Source organism: Thunnus thynnus, chromosome 2, assembly GCF_963924715.1.
Source record: "Thunnus thynnus chromosome 2, fThuThy2.1, whole genome shotgun sequence".
Classification (NCBI taxonomy): Eukaryota; Metazoa; Chordata; class Actinopteri; order Scombriformes; family Scombridae; genus Thunnus; species Thunnus thynnus.
The window spans coordinates 6454995-6472592 of record NC_089518.1 but is presented as its reverse complement, the minus strand read 5'-3'; the positions used below and the strand labels follow the sequence as shown (position 1 = coordinate 6472592).

Sequence of the window (17598 nt, the reverse complement as noted above, 5' to 3'; positions counted from 1 at the left end):
AAGAAGTAAACAGTAGAAAAGCCTTAACGAGGGACAGCGATCGCAAACGAGCCTCGGCAACACATCTGTATCATGTTATTTTAAGCTGTTGTTAATAATAAAAATCAAATGAACTAATATATAAAAAATAAAATAAAATCCTCACTTTTGAGAATCTGGAACCAGAGAATATCTGGCATTTAAATTATTAATTAAAAAAAGTTGTCCATTCATTTTTTGACAACCGACTAATTGACTAATCTTTTCAATTCATTGTCAGTTTTGCAGTCACTAGAAAAGTACAGCATGTCGACTTTAGATTTTCCCGATGTACAGAGATGAACAGAAACCAACGGCTGCCTTGAAGGTAGAAAAAGACCCACAGATAAAATCTGTGGTTTCCCTTTAAGAAATGATCGTTTGTAAAGTAAAGAAAATGAGATAAATCATATAAGAGCGCTGGTATGAGCCTTTAAAAGTCATATTTTCTACTTTATCTTTACCCTCCTTTTACGTAATAATAACTTAAAGGTCAAATCTGGATTAATGGCTGCCATTCTGTGTCATATAAACAGACAGCCATGCAGGCGGCAGTTGGAGACAATAAAAGCATTCAACTTATTTAGAAGCTACAGTAGATAGAGTCGGTTGTAAAAAAGCAGCAGGTTTTGTTAAGGCCTTGAATCCTCTCCAGCTGCTCTGGAAAATCCTTAATACACAGTTTATTGTCCTTAGAATAACAATTTCTGGGAAAATAAAAACATAAGCATCCATTAACACACAGTAAATTTTGGGTTATGAGCCTGTTGTGGTATTTCTCTGTGATGCTCGCCAAGGCTCTTCCTTTCCCTGTAATTACTGGATCAAATTCACATCACACATTAACATGAAGCAGGCAGCCAAATATGTTTTTCTAACACTGAGAATTTATAGCCTGAACTAGCCTATGTTTTGTCCTTATATCGCACAGAGATGCTGTTTTAGTTGGGCCTGGCCGAGGCATCCATATGTCTGTCTGACCTGACTGATTTCCTGGATTTAAGGCTCTAAACATACACACACGCACTTTACATTTTAACTTAACAAACACACAGACGGACCTGTAGAGATGTGATCAATACTCTGGATAAAAGATGAGCAGATTTTGTCACTCGGAGTGTTTTCTGTTCATGATCACATCACCCAACTCCACACAACAGTGCAGAGATAATTACAGTCTGTACGCAGCGAGGAACTTCTCTCTTTTTTTTTTATATACACCCATTTCTAATTATGCACTGCAGGGGAAGTTAAGGTCTGTTTTTCATAATTCATGTTTTGCTTACAAAGTGTAGCTATAAGAGAGCTATACTCTAGACCTCTCCCTCCACCACACGCCCACCGCCTCCTTGTTAAACTTCCGTGTTGGAACGGGTTGTAAACTGATATTTTAAGTGGAAAATCTTCCTACCTTTATGATAGCTCAAGTCCCTGCTGCTGGTGCCATGAGAAAATTGAGCACAGTGAGGAAAAGCTGCTCATGAAAACAGATTTTTTATGATTACACTTTCGGGAGGGCTGCCAGCTACTATCACTCTCAGCTTTGGCACAGATGCCTATTTAAAGTGATCGAGGAAGTGAAGGTTCTTTTTTTTTGTTTGTTTTAGTGCCACACTTGGTGAAAGCGGATGAATGTAACAGTACTTATGAAACGGGGTAATCAAACATAATATGCACAGACAGACACACACACACACATACTTCACTATGACGCATGATATAGAAATGTCTGGCTGTATGGAACGAGCATGATAATGAGTCCGTTTTTAAAGTTGTGGCTTCGCCTGCAGAGGTCAGGTCAGGTCTGCAGGAAGACTATTAACATGATGGTCTGAACCTAATGAAGGTTGTATGTATGCTTACCTTCTTATATTGTTATTAATTCAGACCTAATTAAGGACACAGCTCATGTGGGGAGGGAAGTTAGATATTGTTAGATGTTATAATTGATAAATAAAAATAATAATGATAAAAAAAATATCTTCTTACACTTGCTTTGTCTACTTTTAGATAGGTAGTGATATCCTACATTTCCCAGCATGCCTTTCACTGGCTTACGGACAGACGATGAGACGTTGGATCACTGGCCACAAAGATGTGAACCCCTCTAGAAACTATAACTGTAAAATGCTACTTGTGACTGAAAGTTGCACCTGAACTTCAGTATTTTGTTATCACAGTATCCTGTGATGCAGGTTGTATATGTTGTATGTCACACCCCGCTCTCCTCACACTCAATGTCTGTCAACTATTAAATAAAAACAGAAATGCCATGAAACTGTTATTTAAAAACGTACAGGGACAGTCCTGTTTCTGACTGAGGCCTGTGGTTTTCCAACAAGAAATGACAATAGTCTCTTCAAACTGAGAGAACCCCGTTCCCTTTGTGCCCTGGTTCTACGCCTGGTAGGCCTGTAAATCCACCAGTCCACCAAAGTGGTTGCCTTCAATGAAAAGCAGATACATGGAAATGAAGATACAGTTAACTGTTGTGTAGGTTTCTATAGATATGTTGCACAAATTTCAAACAAATTGCCTAAAAAAGTGGATCAGGTGATGGGTTTTACTTAATTTATGGGCTTAATGCACTGATACAGCATCTACACTGCCAGAAATAAGAGAAGAAGAAGAAGAAGGAATGGAGGCAGATCTAATCATGTTCTGTATTCTGTGTCAGTTTCTGTATTGACACACCAACCTTTCTACCTCAGTCAAGAAGAAACATGTTGGCATTAAAAAAACATTCTGCATGCGCATTAAACAGGTGAGTGGTTGGTGGTCAGGTGGTTATGACCGGAGATGTTGGAGTAGAGAACGGGTTTCTTCTAAACTGTGTTGTTTTAAGGTGGATTTCTCCCCGACCTCTCGGTGGCTGAACTTCACTACACTTCCACTCATACGTCTGGTTTAGAGGTAAATCCCATCGGCCAATCAGAAGTACCCACCACTGTGTGTATACAGTGAAGTACGTACACATCAGTAGATGAAGAACACTTGGACTTGGAGGCACAAATGATCTTCCAAAAGAAAAGTGTTATAATTCATAGTGTTTATATTTCATACAGAACTGAAGACAACAGGGATGTGTACAAGAATGTGCAGGAGCACACAGCAGCTCTGTCTGAGTCATTACAGCAGTCTGGGACGGGTCAGTATGTTTCACCAGCAGCTCCTCTCTCCCATTCACAGCTTGTGTTTTCTATCATACACAAAATATTCACCTTGACATGTCATTTCAACTCAACATTCTGTGAAAAAATAAAAAATAAAATATCTGCTGTTAATGTCAGATAATTCCACCTACAGTATTTTAACTGCTAATGAAAGATTTTCTTGAGTCTAGTGAAATGATCTGGACAGCAGTGGAATGGCCCAAATGATCCGTAGACATGAGTAATAGTATTGCACCCTAACAGTCAATATTTCTCACTTGCTTCAGAAGAAAAAAAAAGTTACGGATTCTGACTGTAGTTTAAAAGGACATTTTCAGTGACCAGGAAAGAACGGTGAAGTATTTTAACTTGTTTCCATGTAAACTAAAGCAGGAGTTATTCATGTAGTGGACTGTTGTTGCTAGAAGCAGCCTCATCAGTGCTGAGCTGACCCCTTTTATATCAAATACAGAGAGAATATGCTTTGAAAATCTGTGAATTCCAAATTATAGTTGTGGTTTCAATCAGTTCAAGCGGTATTTCTGAATACTTCACGGTTTGTTTTATCCCACATGTGTGGAATATGAGCTATAAGTAACAATGTTTTAAAAAATCCATTATGTCAGATTTACGTGACTAAAGGTTGAAAACACAAGAATTCTTCTGAAACGTTACCTGACCTGTGTTCCACTAATAGTGCATTAAACTGGTACTGATGCATCGTGTCCTCGTGTACAGCAGATTTTAACTCCATTCAAACAGAATCCAGCTCTCGTCAAAGTGAGGAAGATAAAAAAAAAAAAAAAAAGAGTCAAATCAAGAACACAACGACCAGGAGAATAATTAGTTTGCCGTAACTCTCATCAGGCGTAACCTCGAAATGGAACATTTTAAATTAAAGCACTGCAGGATGTGTAGCACTGTACGTACAATACACATGTGCGGACACATGAACACAAATAGGAACTAACCACAACACACACACACACACACACACTCATGCGCACAAGCCGTAAGGGTGGTTTACCCCTCTTATCTTCTCTTCTGAGTCGAATCATTCCTGTCTGATCTTGGTCGACATCTGAGAACAGCAGTTAAGATAAAATGGACTGTAAGGCACATGGCAGTCGTAGGATATTGTAACCTGTGTTTAATCTCAGATTTCCCCCCAAAAAAAAAGAATTTTTTACAATCCTTCTAACAGTGACTCTTGTACAACAACATAAATACTGTGCTGGAAAAAATGAATTTCCAAAAATTAAGCAGTTTTTTTCCCCCCGCAGTCTCTTTCTGTAAACATTGAAAAATGCAAATCAAGTCTCCTCAGTTCTCGACAAGACAACAACATCAAAATAACAACAACTGTTCCATCTGTAAGGCTTGGCCGCCTCACTATGCAAATAGTCTCTAATGGGCTCAGAGCAAAATGAAATCTTTTTTTCTTTTTTTGTTTCTGTTACCTTTTCTTTTCTAATCCGTTTAATGTTCAAAGGAGTCAATTGTGCTCAGTTTTAGATCCAGCAGGGTGGAGCAGAGGTGTTGGGGGGGTGTGGGGGGTGGGTGGTGGGGGTGGAGGAGGAGGGGATGTGACGCGGCTCCGTCCATCAGAAGAGGCTGGTCAGCGTGGTCTGTGATGGGCTCCTGCACTCGTGGACGTCCATGCCGCCCGGCACCGAGGTGAGCACGGAGGTGACGGTGGGCATGGTGGGGTTGGTCAAGTCTGTCAGGGTGGTGGGGGTGCTGGAGGGGCTCATGGAGGCGTTGGAGATCTCTGAGGCCGGGCCTGACGGCGTCCCGCCCTGCAGCGTGGAGCCGTCGGACGCCTTGTCCACGCCGGTGCTCTCCTGCCGCAGCAAGTTCCTCCTGAACTTGGCTCGAGCATTTTGGAACCAGACCTGCCAATAAATAAAATATTCAATAAAATGTATCATACCACAGATTCTCCATCAGATTACTGATGTTAGTGTTACAGTAGGACAACAAACTAACATACAAAGATTAATATAAAAGCGTTCACCAGAGGTTCCTAAAGGGTCATTTCAGGTGGTGTATTTGTGGGTTTGGGATATGTTGGATATCGTTCATCGTTTACCTCTATAGGTATTTAACCGTACAGATAGTTTTGGTTTTATTTGTTCAGGTTTTGAGATATCTGTCTACTCAACATGTGATGCTCACAGAAATAAAGAATGATGTTCAAAAACATCTCTCTCCAGGAACAGCATCCCTGCTAGTGATCATCAAGCACTTTATTAACAGTTTTCATTGGGACTATAGTAATCTCAAATATAAATAAAACCAAAAAAGATACCACTAAAGATAAATGAGAAATATGCCCCGCCTGCTTCAACCTTTGCTGGTTAAATGATCTTTTTTTTGTTGCACATTTTAACTCTTTAAATATAAATCATGTATACTTTCCAACAGCATTCATTGAACACACAATCAGATTTCCTGTCTTCCATGCAGCCATTGATAACAGTCAGCTAGCTACGCGGCATGACAGTTAACTTGTCGAAACGTAACGGGTCACAGCGAACGCAGTCGGCATCGTGTCTTATTTTATTTTTGCTGAATGCAGCGCAGGCTTTTCAACTGCATCACCACGCAATAATAATAATAATAATAGTAATAGTGACGCTAATAAAAGCAGATGTGATGTTCACTCTCATTACCTACTGTATTCTTAAGTATTGTTTCAAGTCTCTGCAAGTTAATATTCATAGTGTGATGAAATGAATGAATGGAGACTTATGGCTGCCTAGAAGAAAAAAAAAAACATTCAGGGATCTCAGACAGTAACGTAAAGATAACTGAAACTGTCCTCCCAAGAAAAACAACAGCATCAGTTCAAACGTCTAAATAAGATCATCTTTACATTTCCCTGATGAAATGTGTGACTCTTGTTTGTCAGAAGTAAAGGCAGCAGCATCACATTGTTACAGAGCCTTGAAAAAGGAAGAGATTTATGTGGATTGATAGGTCGACTGACATGAATGGCCGCTGTTCATTTCCTGTTTTCTACTAACTATGACCATGTGCAATCCCTCACCGTGAAGTTGCACTGACTGTACACTACCTGCCCAGCACCGAACATCAGACAGACAAAGTTAACAACTAGCTGGTGAATAAACAGCCAGATGTTTCCCTGAGGAGTCGGTGCAGACTGAAACCAACTAACTCTACTACTGCTGCCAGTCTGCTGGATGTGTGATCATTTGCTAACATGTCAACTTTATGAGGATTCAACACGTGAGTTCAATTCTGCCCCCAAGCAGCAAAAACAAATGTATATTAATAACACAGCTTTAACCAGGAAGTTATTTTAACCCACACTATGTATGACGTTTCCCCAACTAAACCTAACCAAACTTTAAACACAGCTGTGATTGATGAGAATAGTCACATAAATCATTTTATTATTAGGAAAAATAACATCTTTACTACTGACAAACAATGTCATCCTGCAGATAGGGAGGGCCAGTCAATCGGGGAACGATGTATTTTGTTGTTTGTAGTTTGGAGGATCATTTGCAGTAAAATCCTGATACGCTCCTTAAAACATTTTGATGTCCCAGAACCACAAGCAGACCCACATTACCACCACTACCACCATTCACTATTAGCTTTAAGTGAAGAGCACACACCAGTGAGCGTCTCCTCGTGTCTGTTTTAAGTCTGTTTGCAGATACTCTGACTGGAGTCAAAGATAAAAGAACACTTAAAAACACAAAGCCGGGGCACTCTTCTTCTACTGTGTGCAAAACTTAGAAAAGCCTTTACTTCTTATGGCTAGTCACAGAGGAGAAAGGCAGTGGTAGCTATAGAAAAATAAAGCCTTTTCTTTTATGTTTGCACAAGAAAATAGAGAGCCTTGGCTCCCTGTTTTCACTGATGCTTTGAGAAGATAATCATGGAGGTTTCTACGCTGTGTATGAGGATAAAAGCAGCCATTATGCTCATATTTACAATGACAATGGAATTAATGGTTTTCTCGTCATTTTGCCGAAGCCCCCGGTGACCCCTTTAAAGACCCCCGGAGGGCCCTGCACCCCAGTTTTGGAGCCAACCGTCGAGTTTCTCAGCGTCCCTGATGTGGCTTTATTTTTATTTTCTGGACTTAATTTTATACACTTAATCTCTGCTGTCTTTTCTAATAATAAAATAATAAAAAAGTAGTGTGTGAGATGTGGAGTGACTGAGGCAACGGTCTGTGCTGAGCTGAGTGTTGGAGCGTGTTAGTGATGGAATCATGATGGAGCCATGGGAAACAAGCGGAGTGAGAGAGAGAGAGAGAGGCGCTTCAGCTGGAATAACAGGCATGAAAACTCAAACGCATCAAAGCAAAACGACTGCTTTGTTTTCTGCGAGCGTTAATTAAAGCAGCGGGATGATTTTTTTTTTTTTTCTTCTTCTTCTCAGAAAATTTTTGATTCAGAAACCTTTTTGTCTCATTTCTTCTTCTCAGTCCCCCGGATAATTTGCTGTCGTCTTCTGTGGAAATCAAACGCTCTGTTGTGCTTTTCTCTTTCTTTGCGTGTACTACAGAGCTTTTGTTTTTCATCCCTCAGTCCTCAACATAACATCACGATGTCCACTGAAATAGATTACATTTCTTTTACGGCTTTGCTTTCATTTTCAGGAGATTTTGCATTCTAATATGAACACATATTATTGAGTTTTAACTGTTTGTTTTGCCTGAAGGAAATCAGAAATTCTACATCTTTTCAAAGAAAGAAAGAAAGAAAGAAAGAAAGAAAGAAAATCCCTTTCTGAATTTGCTCAGCTTGTTTTCAGCTTCGTGAAAGTCTTCCAAGAATTTCAGCGGCATGAAAAACAGCAATATGTTAAAATAAAGCAGCTGATTTGGCTTCTCTCAGGAAAAACTCACTTCATATATTTTACACTTGGACGCAGGCTGATTTGCATTGGAAACAAGTGAAATTCCTTCACCCTCGTTGGCGTTTGTCTCCTTTCCCCCTGCGTAAAGGGAAGCATATAGGCCGCTCTGATTACCTGTAAGACCCGCTTGGTGAGGCCGGTCTTCTGGGCGAGCTGCTTGAGGTCCTTGGCGTCTGGGTTGTGGTTGATGGCGAAGTAGGACTTCATGGTCCTCAGCTGGTGGTGCTTGAAGGACGTTCGCATGCGCTTGGTCTTCTGACTGGAGCTGTACTGGGAGTCCCGGTCCATGGACTCGCCGTCGTTCTCGTTGCAGCTCAGAGCTACAGGCCGAGAGGAAGAGAAAGAGAAGAGCTGATTAGAAAGATCATCATCGTTTTGGTTTATTCGTTCCTGCTTCTATTGGACATTTTGGGCTTTAGATCCTGCATCTCTCATGACCCCGATAATCAATGTGTATTCCATTTGTGTGCACAGAAGCAGCCCCAAATGCATCATATAGAACGGATAAACTGCATTTTACACCTATTGAATGCACTTATTTTTAACGTATCAAAGAAAAATCAAGAAATCCCCCAAAGCTTTGCATATCAAGCGACCCCCCCCCCCCCCCCCCCCCCCATAAGACCCTGACCCTGAGGCTGCTTGACCATGAAGGGCATGAGTGAGTGAGGAAGGTGATGCAAGTGTTTATACTGAATGTGAAGCTTGAGGAGAGAGAAAAAAAATAGGCAGAAAGTAAGAAAGATAAAAGTTTTAAAATGCTTCAAACTGCAAATTTGTTGTTAAAAATATCGTTTTGAACCATTTTTCAAGATTTTTTTATGTCATCGTTCATATGTTCAATTCATTTGTTCTCACGTCAGCCTGGATTCCTTTTCAGTCACTTCAATCCATAAAATCAATCTGATCCAAATTGACACAGTGACCTGACAGCTGTTTCTTCCAGCTGCAGATCGGCTCGCAGTCTGCACCTCCTCAGTCTGTCTTATCTTCATCTCTGTCTGTCTATCCTGGGAGGAGGTGCTAGCCTGGCTTCAGCAGACACACACACACACACACACACACACACACACATACACACAACACACATGTATTTGTCCCAGCCTGCAAATTTCTTGGCAACGGCCAAAGTGTTGCTGCATGCATAACAGTTCGTGTTCAATATCAGAACGCTGCAAATGATGAATATGAAGTGAGTGAAAACCATCAGAATAACACTTCACTTAATTAGCCCATACACACCAGGCAGAACAAATGCTGCTTTCTGGCCAAAGCATATGCTGCAGCATTTTAACAAAAAAGCAGCCTGTAGACGTTTTCCTGCTCGTCTCTACTCATCCTCCTACAGACAGTCTCATCCACTGTGTTAATAACATCCTGGAGCTGAGCGCTCCTCGGGTCGCCACATGTTCTCATGTGATTTGTTCAGGTGAAGCTTTGATGTTGTTTCTGGTTGAGAACAGAAGAGGGCGCACTGCCTCTTCATCCTCCTCCTACAGCTGCTTTCACATTCATTTAGTTCCCACTGTTTATTTTAACTAAATACCCACAATCACAAAAAAAGCTACATTTATTATTGTTATATTTTTTCCTGGTTGTGAGTGACTTATTCTGACATTTAGCTCCCTTCTCTGCTTTTATCTGGATGATGACATCTTGTGCTCTTAAAATGACTGAAAATTCTCATTTTCTTAAAGTAAAGTCCGTCACTACAAGCTGAAATCATTTGACTTCTTTTAATTAATTGATTTAATAAAAAAGAATATCTTAAAATAAAGAAAGTGATGCTGTTTATTTGAAGAAACAATAGCTGGAACCAGGAAGAAGATAAAAAAAGTGTTAAAATAAGTAAAAAAAATATATTTATATAATTATTTCACTTGTTGCAGCTTACAGAAGTGATACTGTTCAAAAGTTTTGTGTAAATGAGAATCAGTATAATTAAAAGGAGAAATAATTTGATGATTCTCCTCTTGTTCTGTCCTGGGTTCTGACACGCTGTATAGATTGTAATCAACATGTTGTTTATGAGAATAATTGGAAGGTTAATTAACTGAAGTCAAACCATAAAAAAAAGAGAGAGATTCCAAGCAGATAGTGCTGTAAGAAAGTTATTATTCCCTGCTCTCTCTTCCAGTGAATAACTCATCAAATCACATTGATCTCTCTGGTACACACCCAGTTTGGCCATGTCCCAATGCAAAAAGGCTCCAGCAGTGTGTGTGTGTGTGTGTGTGTGTGGTTGGGGAGGGGTGTGTGTGTGTGTGTGTGTGGGGGGGGGGGGGGGGGGGGGGGTGTTAGGGTCTGTAGATGTCTATGGAGCCTGACAAGTGGAAAAGGGTGAACGCAAAAGCCGGAACATCAAAAAACTTTTTTTTTTTTTTTTTTTTTTTTTTTTTTTATCCTCCAAAGAGGACATGGGAGATTTTTTTTTTCTAACAGACTCACTAAACTGAAACATGACTTCAAAACCAGCAGCCAACAACAACTTTTCTTTCTTTTTTTTAAGATGATCATTTAGATTTAATAATCTTGATAATGTGATATTTAACTGCATACCAGTTGTTGTTGTTTTGTTTTGTTTTTTTACATTTTTTTTTCATTCAGTTTATAAACTTTATGTAAGATGCTTCTATGAAATGTACATGAAAACTTCAATCCACATATTTGACATATTAAAACTGTTTGTAATAAATGTTTTAAAGCCTGAATTGATTCATTTTACAAACTTATGTTATAAACCTGAATCAATGTTTGGATGTTTTTTGTGTGATGATCTTTTCTCTCAGATAGTTTAGTTTTAATCCTTCCTGAACAGACACTGCTGGTCTACAAGCTTCTCTCACTGTTATTAAGACTTATTCATGCGCCATGTTTGGCCTCAACATAAATATGTTGCTGTTCTTTCTGACAGAAACTCTTATCTCAGTAGAAAATCTCAACTTCTATATGAACAAAAATAACATAAGTACACATACAATTAATCACTGAATATCACTGAAGACCGAGGATCTTTCAAAATAAAGCAACCAGATCAATAGACGATATATTTGGCGCAACGCGTCTCTTTAGAGATATGAAATTAATATTATAGTGACACCATACAGCCTCTGTGATAAAGTTATGATACACTCATTGTGGACATACTATAGAAATATTACAGCAGTGTATTCTGTATTCTATGATAAAGTTATGTTCATGCAGAGCACAGACACTATAAAAGTCCCTATAGGAATGTTTCATTAATGAAGTCTGTCAGTCTGAATCAGCTCATATTCACGCTGCAGGGCTCTCTAGATGCCAACAGGCACATATCTTTTTTTTTTTTTTTTTTTTTTTTTTTTTTAAACTTTTTTCCCTGTTTTAGAGCAAATGTAATGATTATTTGACGTCAATTCCGGATAAAGCACGAATTGTTTATGAATTAATAATGAATTTTCTAAAAATACTTTATTTAGCCGCAACATATCCTTGTTTCTCATCGTCCCGCCCTTCTAGAAATGTCCGTCTTACCTGCGTTATAAGCAGCCAGCTCGGCCCCCGGCCCGGGGCTTTTCCTCTTCCTGGGCCGGCCTTTCTGCACTGTCCCCACGCCGTTGAAGTAGGATAGTCCGAGCGTGTTGGCCGGGCCTAGGCCTTTGTGCGGGACAACGTCCGCGTGGTTAAAATGTGTCTGATATTCTCCCTGGATGAGAGTCTCAAAGTGCAGCCGACAGTACACCAGACTGTCCTTCATGCCAAAGTGGTCCCCGGTGGTGAGCATCTTGCTGCAGGTGGTGCAGGTGAAGCAGTTGAGGTGGTAAACCAGGTCCCGGGCCCGCATCACCATCTCCGAGGCTGAGATCCCCAGGTGGCACCGAGCGCATCTCTGCACCGAAAATCTTCTGCGGACAACACAGAAACCTCATCAGCGGCTGGACACGCAGCCTGGCGGGCCTGCTGGGGTGTGTGAGTGTGTGGCAGCCTGGATGTGCTGTGATGCATCCCGAACTTTAACGCAGCCAAACACACACAGAGTCTAAAGTTTCCCTGAACTTACACTCATAGCCTACATGTGTTAGAAGATACTGTAATTTAATTTCATCTGGATATTATCAGCCAGCTGCCGATTGTTAGAGGTTTGAAACAAAACATACAAATGTAATGTTTTTATATTTCCAGTTGAAGAATAATTTGGTTTTTAAAGGGCCTCCCTGTCAGTGAAGGCTGGGGCTGGTGAAGAGGGGGGGGGGAGGGGGGGGGGTCATCCTCCCCCAGAGAGATGCTAACACTGAAAGTAGCTATTTCATTATCTGGCTTTCAGTGGAGAGTTTTAACACCTCAAAAATAATTTATTTCTCTCCTTGTCTTTTCTTTTCTTTCTGTCCTAGAAGGCTACCGTACTTCCTGTAGATACAGTGTTTCGCTGAGAGAAAAACACATGAACAATAACGACATTATTTGTCATGAAAACAAACAAATATATTATGGAATTATGGCAGAAAATGTCAGCTGTCATCAGTACAAAAGAAAATCAGCTTTTACAAACTCATATTAATCTATCAGGATATGACTTTTGAGAGAGAAATAATGTTTCAATCATGGCCCTTTTTTAAAAATTTAAAACCGAATTTTGAGTTTTTGCATGGTTTGTTTTTACATCGTTAAAAGAAGAACATTGCATCTCTGGTCGTTTATGTTGTACGAACTGTACAAATCTTCACTAAGCAGAGTTACCATCCTAGGAAACAGATATTTATCTCTGCTGCCATTTAAACAGGAGAATCGTGGACACTTGTAGGTGGACTGAGGGGCTCCAGGCCCTGCGCGCCCTCCTACCTGTAGTAGTCCTCCTTGCAGTAGATGCTGCCGTCCTTGCTGAAGCAGGTGAGCTCAGACTCCAGGTTGAGTTTACACTCGCAGCACTTGAGGCAGCGCATGTGCCACTGTTTGTCCACGGCCAGCAGGTAGTAGCGGTCCGCGATCTTCCTGCCGCAGCCCGCGCACAGAGCGACGCGCTCGCTGTTCATACACGGCATGGACTGCAGAGAGAGGCACGAGGACAGCGTTAGGACATGAAATACAGAGCAAAGGATTTATTACAGCATCCTGACAATATGGACTGATTATAAGACGGGAGAGGAAATAAAATATCAAAAGCTAGAAAGTCATCAGACTCAGAATATTATCATCAGAGAAATAAGAAAGTTCAGTCAGATCTCACTGCTGAGGAAGATTATAGAGATATTATAGCCTGTTATATTAATATAACAGTAATGTATTTTCGTCTTTACAACTTCAATAACGCTACAAAGGAATATTGCTGGGATGTTAAAATATTATTCATAATTTTAGAAACACAAATGTAATTCAGTAAAAAAGATAAATGTCAGGAATTAGAAATATGAAAATGCTTTAGTTACAATAAATAAAATACTAACTGACTACAGTATGAATAATATGAATTACACCGCGACTACAGAGGATTATAAAAGCTACCATGAGGCCATTATAATATTTCTCATAGTGCCAGACTACAACAGGAAATGAAAAAAAAAACATGAAGTTAAGTAATTTACATAAAGTAACTATTAGGAAGCTTTAACACACTGAATGAAATTATAGAAATCATTATTTTTGGTGGAGAAGCTCTGCTGTTAATTTCTCTGATAATATTGATAGAAGATTCAATAACACACAGAGATGTTTATGATAAAGGATTCAGTCATTTAAGGCCTACAACACAGACACAAACACACGTGCACGCACACACGCACGTAAAGCCTCCACAAAATCATTTGAAAATGAAGATGGAAGCAGAATTAAAATTTCATTTCTTATATTTATTTCATTTTCATTGCAGTGCTGTTAGTAATTATTACTGAACTCTTTCTAATAATTCCAGGTATTTATTTTGACCGAATAATAATCTGTTTAAATCAAGAATTTTATGCCAGCAGACACTTTCTACACAGAAAAGATTACGAGGCTTAAGCCGGATTTTTACTCTTAATGTTTGTGCAAATTTGTGCAAAAACATTTTACTTTTGTTTGTGAATTATTGAGTCTGCGCTGTGCTGTCCATGTTATAAACCTGTGTTTTGAACGCACCATTAAAGGCACATTTAAAGCAATAAATTGCTACATTTTAAAGACAAATGTTTTCTTTTTGTTCCTTGAATAATTTGAGTCCGTTTAGGACTAAAAGAAGTTTTTTTGTTTTAGACTAAACTTTAGCAGAAGAAATAAAAAGGTTTCAGCTTTTTGAGAGAAGTTCAGCAGCCTGAGAGGCGTTTAAAACCCTCTAAACAACAAGCTGACACCTTTGCTTGATACTTTTTTGTGTGTGAATTGAGGATAAAAAGCGTTCAGGACTGAAACAAAGTGTTGGGAGCTGTTAAGAGTACACAGCCACTGTCACATGTTTCCAGGCTGCCATGCTGTCTGCGCTAACAAGCCGAGAGGCCAAATGAATCTCTCCTACCGTCTCTGATTCCCCCATATCGATGGCTGAGCTGATGGCTGCTGACTCGCTCTTTCCTCTCCGGTCCATTTCTTCCACCACACCGTGCACGTCGCCTCCAGGGAGGCCATGGAAAAGCATCGTTGCCGCAGAGGGGAGGATATTATAACTGTTCTCTTCGGATCTGCAAGCCAAGATGTCCATCAGAGGCGAAACCCTGCGCAATAACGCCACTCAAAATTCAGTCTTTCGGAGGTTTTTCCTTTCTTGCCGTGACAAGTGAGAAATCCAGATCAGGGAGGAAAAAATATGAGGGAAAAATTGGACACGTGTTCTCCACACTACGTCTCATCTGCCAATGGAAACCGTCATCCGAATCTCTGCAGCTCTCATTATTAATAAGCTATGATTAATTCATAAATAAGGGTACAGATTCCGCTTCTCTCGCTGTGCCGACCGGAATCTATTTTTTCTCTCAGGTGTGATATTATTTCTTTGCTGTTATCAATTGTTCTTTCTATTTTTTCTTTTCCATTTACGGTGAATAAACATACCAACTATGGAAGCCCCCGCTGCACGGGTCTCGGCACCGATGCTTCCTCCTCACCGGGAGTAATATTTCAAGCTTTCGGCAGTCTGCAAGGCATTCGCAAAATTTCTCCCCTCTTTTTTGTGCAGAACAAGTTAATCTGTACAACTGGCAAAGCTGGGCAGCAGCCTTCTACTGCACCACACAGTCAGAGAGAAAATACAAGATATTTCCAAAAAAAAAAGCTTCTTCCCCTCCTCCAGGTTCAACAGTCCAAGTTGATGCTCACAGCAGCTGATTTATGTCGCTCAAACTACTTTTTTGCAGAGAAAATATGGGAGAAAAAAAAAGAAAAACAGAAAAAGCTTTTTCATCTCTAAAATCCCGACGGCCGTCTGTGAGAAGCGCTTTTCCTTTACAGTAGTCTGTTTTGTTTAGTTAGTGTTTTGTCTTTTGCCAAGGAGGATGCATGTGCGTAACAGCAGAAGAGGAGGAGTTGGCTTTACGTTGACTGATGATAGGCGAGTGTTTGCTGGCCCCCCAAAACCGCCGTTCCTCCTTCTCAGGTCCCGGTTGGACTCTCCGCTCCTTATCAACGGGGCCCTGTTGCGTCACGACGCACCATTTATGTTCATTGGCTGTTCCGCCGTCACCGAACTGTTTGGCTATAGTTTACCGACCGGTCTGGAAAAAGCAGCAGCCCCTGCCTCGGTTATACGCACCGACCACCGGCCACCGTCCCCCCCTTTTTTTTTTTATCTTTCCGTTCGTCCGGAGCTGCAGTTTGACAGGTCAGTTGAAGAAAGAGAAGAGGAAGAGTCAGAGCAGGAGAGAGTATGCTGAGGTGTTGGAGCTGTGTGTGTGTGCGCGCACTGAAGAGGTCTTCTGGGACTTTTACTCAAGTGACGCACAGAGAGGGTTCCACAACAGCAGGCTGCTGCTGCTGCTGCTGCTGCTGCTGCTCACAGCCATCTCATGGCACTGAACCTGCTGCCTGGCTGGACAAAAGTCTCCAAAATCAGCCATGAAATAAAGAAGCAGACAGCTGTCAATATGACATGTGTTTTTAATTTGATTAAAATGACGAAATTAAAACCGTAGAACCACACAAACACACAAACACACACAAAAACAAATCAAAACACATGAATGTTAATTTAGCTTCTTACTAACAATATCCACAGTATTGACTTATAGTTGTTATTTCATATTTAGCCTATATTGTATGTGGAAGGTGTCTGTTATAAACTATATAAAAAAAGCTTTATTTAGAAAAAAAACTGGGGGCCAGATTGAAAAGTGAGGCCCTTAAAATGTCATCAGTAAATGTCACAATTCTCCAGAGATATTAATGCAGATCAGGTCAAACGACGCCAGAATATCAAACTCAAAAAAATGAACGGATGAAGGTTTATTGATAAGAGAGGAAAGTGTGTTTAACACAACATTAGTGAACATTGTTTAACTTAGTCTTAATGCGCAAAAATCATTTTTGGCGCCACTGGGTGTCACCTCATTTCAGCATCTTTTTTTTTTTTTTTTTTTTTTTCTAGCTTCATCTCCTGAACTTCTCTGTGATTCGATGTCATTTGTAACCCAGCGGCTTCAGTCTTGCATTTCCACCACAGACAGCGAGCAGTTTGGTTCAGCAGCAGCAGGGGCTGCAGCGAGAGGCTGAACTGATCCCGGATCCGCTCATTTTAATTAGCTCTCTGCTCTTAATTGGGAGGGGAGGAGGTGGGGGGGTGGGGGAGTGGACTTCGTCATCAGAGGACGTGTTTGAGCACCGGAGGAGAGGTTTGATCTTGCACAAAAGACGGTAGTTACAGCGGTGTGGGAGAAAATTACACGTTATCACATCACCGCTCCGGCTTTTGTTGTTTGGAACTGAAGTCAATTCAACCAGTTAGTGAAATGATTAAAAAACGAAATTTATCCAGTAATTCAACCTCCTGACTCTTTTATATATGTCTGCTTATAAAAAACAATATTTTGGCAGCAGATTAATGCTATATAATAATAGCAGAATTGTATCTGGCCGTTTTCCTGATATATTTTTATTTCTTTTCTCCTCCTCGCTTCCTTCAAAAAATACCTGTCCTCCCCCTCCCGCGCATAAAAGCTCGCGTTTAGGCTATTGTGAAGTTTTATAGCACAAATATGATGTTATAAGCTCCTAAATCCTTATGCAAATCACCCCTCTGTAATACCCTTAATTGAATACATGCATATTTATCATCTGCGTTTTCTATCTGCTATAAGGCTGGGTTTATACATTAAACATAGCGGCAGCGGGCATGTCTGCGGGCGTGTATGAAATATGATATTAGGTGGTAGTGTAAGATTAAGGAAAAAATATCAGTTTATATGTGTTTGTATCAGAAGAGCCGGACTGGCTTGTTTCTAGGATTTGATTTAAGTCACTTCTCAGACTGAAGAAGACGCGCGTTTACACTGAATTTAGAGATGATTTATGCAAATGTTGGCCGAGGTCTGGACTATATGTTGGAATATCTTCAGTAATGTGTGCTCACAATTTTCAGAGCAGAGGAGGA

General features: G+C 40.3%; 1 protein-coding gene across 2 annotated transcripts; it reads right to left on the bottom strand.

Moving 5' to 3' along the window:
- Window positions 1-3052: 3052 nt before the first annotated feature.
- Window positions 3053-15981, bottom strand: lhx2b (LIM homeobox 2b). Of its 2 annotated transcripts, none has more exons than XM_067601042.1 (5): window positions 14536-15981; window positions 12891-13093; window positions 11586-11953; window positions 8187-8392; window positions 3053-5065 (listed from the first exon to the last, which is right to left on the bottom strand). In XM_067601042.1, exons 1-5 carry the CDS (start codon window positions 14716-14718, stop codon window positions 4775-4777), a joined length of 1251 nt encoding a protein of 416 aa, XP_067457143.1. In that variant the 5' UTR covers window positions 14719-15981; the 3' UTR covers window positions 3053-4774. The 2 variants fall into 2 exon arrangements, with proteins under 2 accessions (XP_067457143.1, XP_067457135.1); XM_067601034.1 differs by having other exon boundaries at window positions 11586-11956; window positions 14536-15980.
- Window positions 15982-17598: the final 1617 nt, after the last annotated feature.

What these genes read in the sequence shown, in the direction of transcription:
- lhx2b (XM_067601034.1), bottom strand. Translation starts at nt 14,718, where the DNA reads ATGGACATCTTGGCTTGCAGATCCGAAGAGAACAGTTATAATATCCTC. An exon ending in ATATGGGGGAATCAGAGACG is followed by an intron (nt 13,094 to 14,535) that starts GTAGGAGAGATT and finishes CTCTCTCTGCAG; the next exon opens with TCCATGCCGTGTATGAACAG. An exon ending in GCTGGCTGCTTATAACGCAG is followed by an intron (nt 8,393 to 11,585) that starts GTAAGACGGACA and finishes CTCGGCCTGTAG; the next exon opens with CTCTGAGCTGCAACGAGAAC.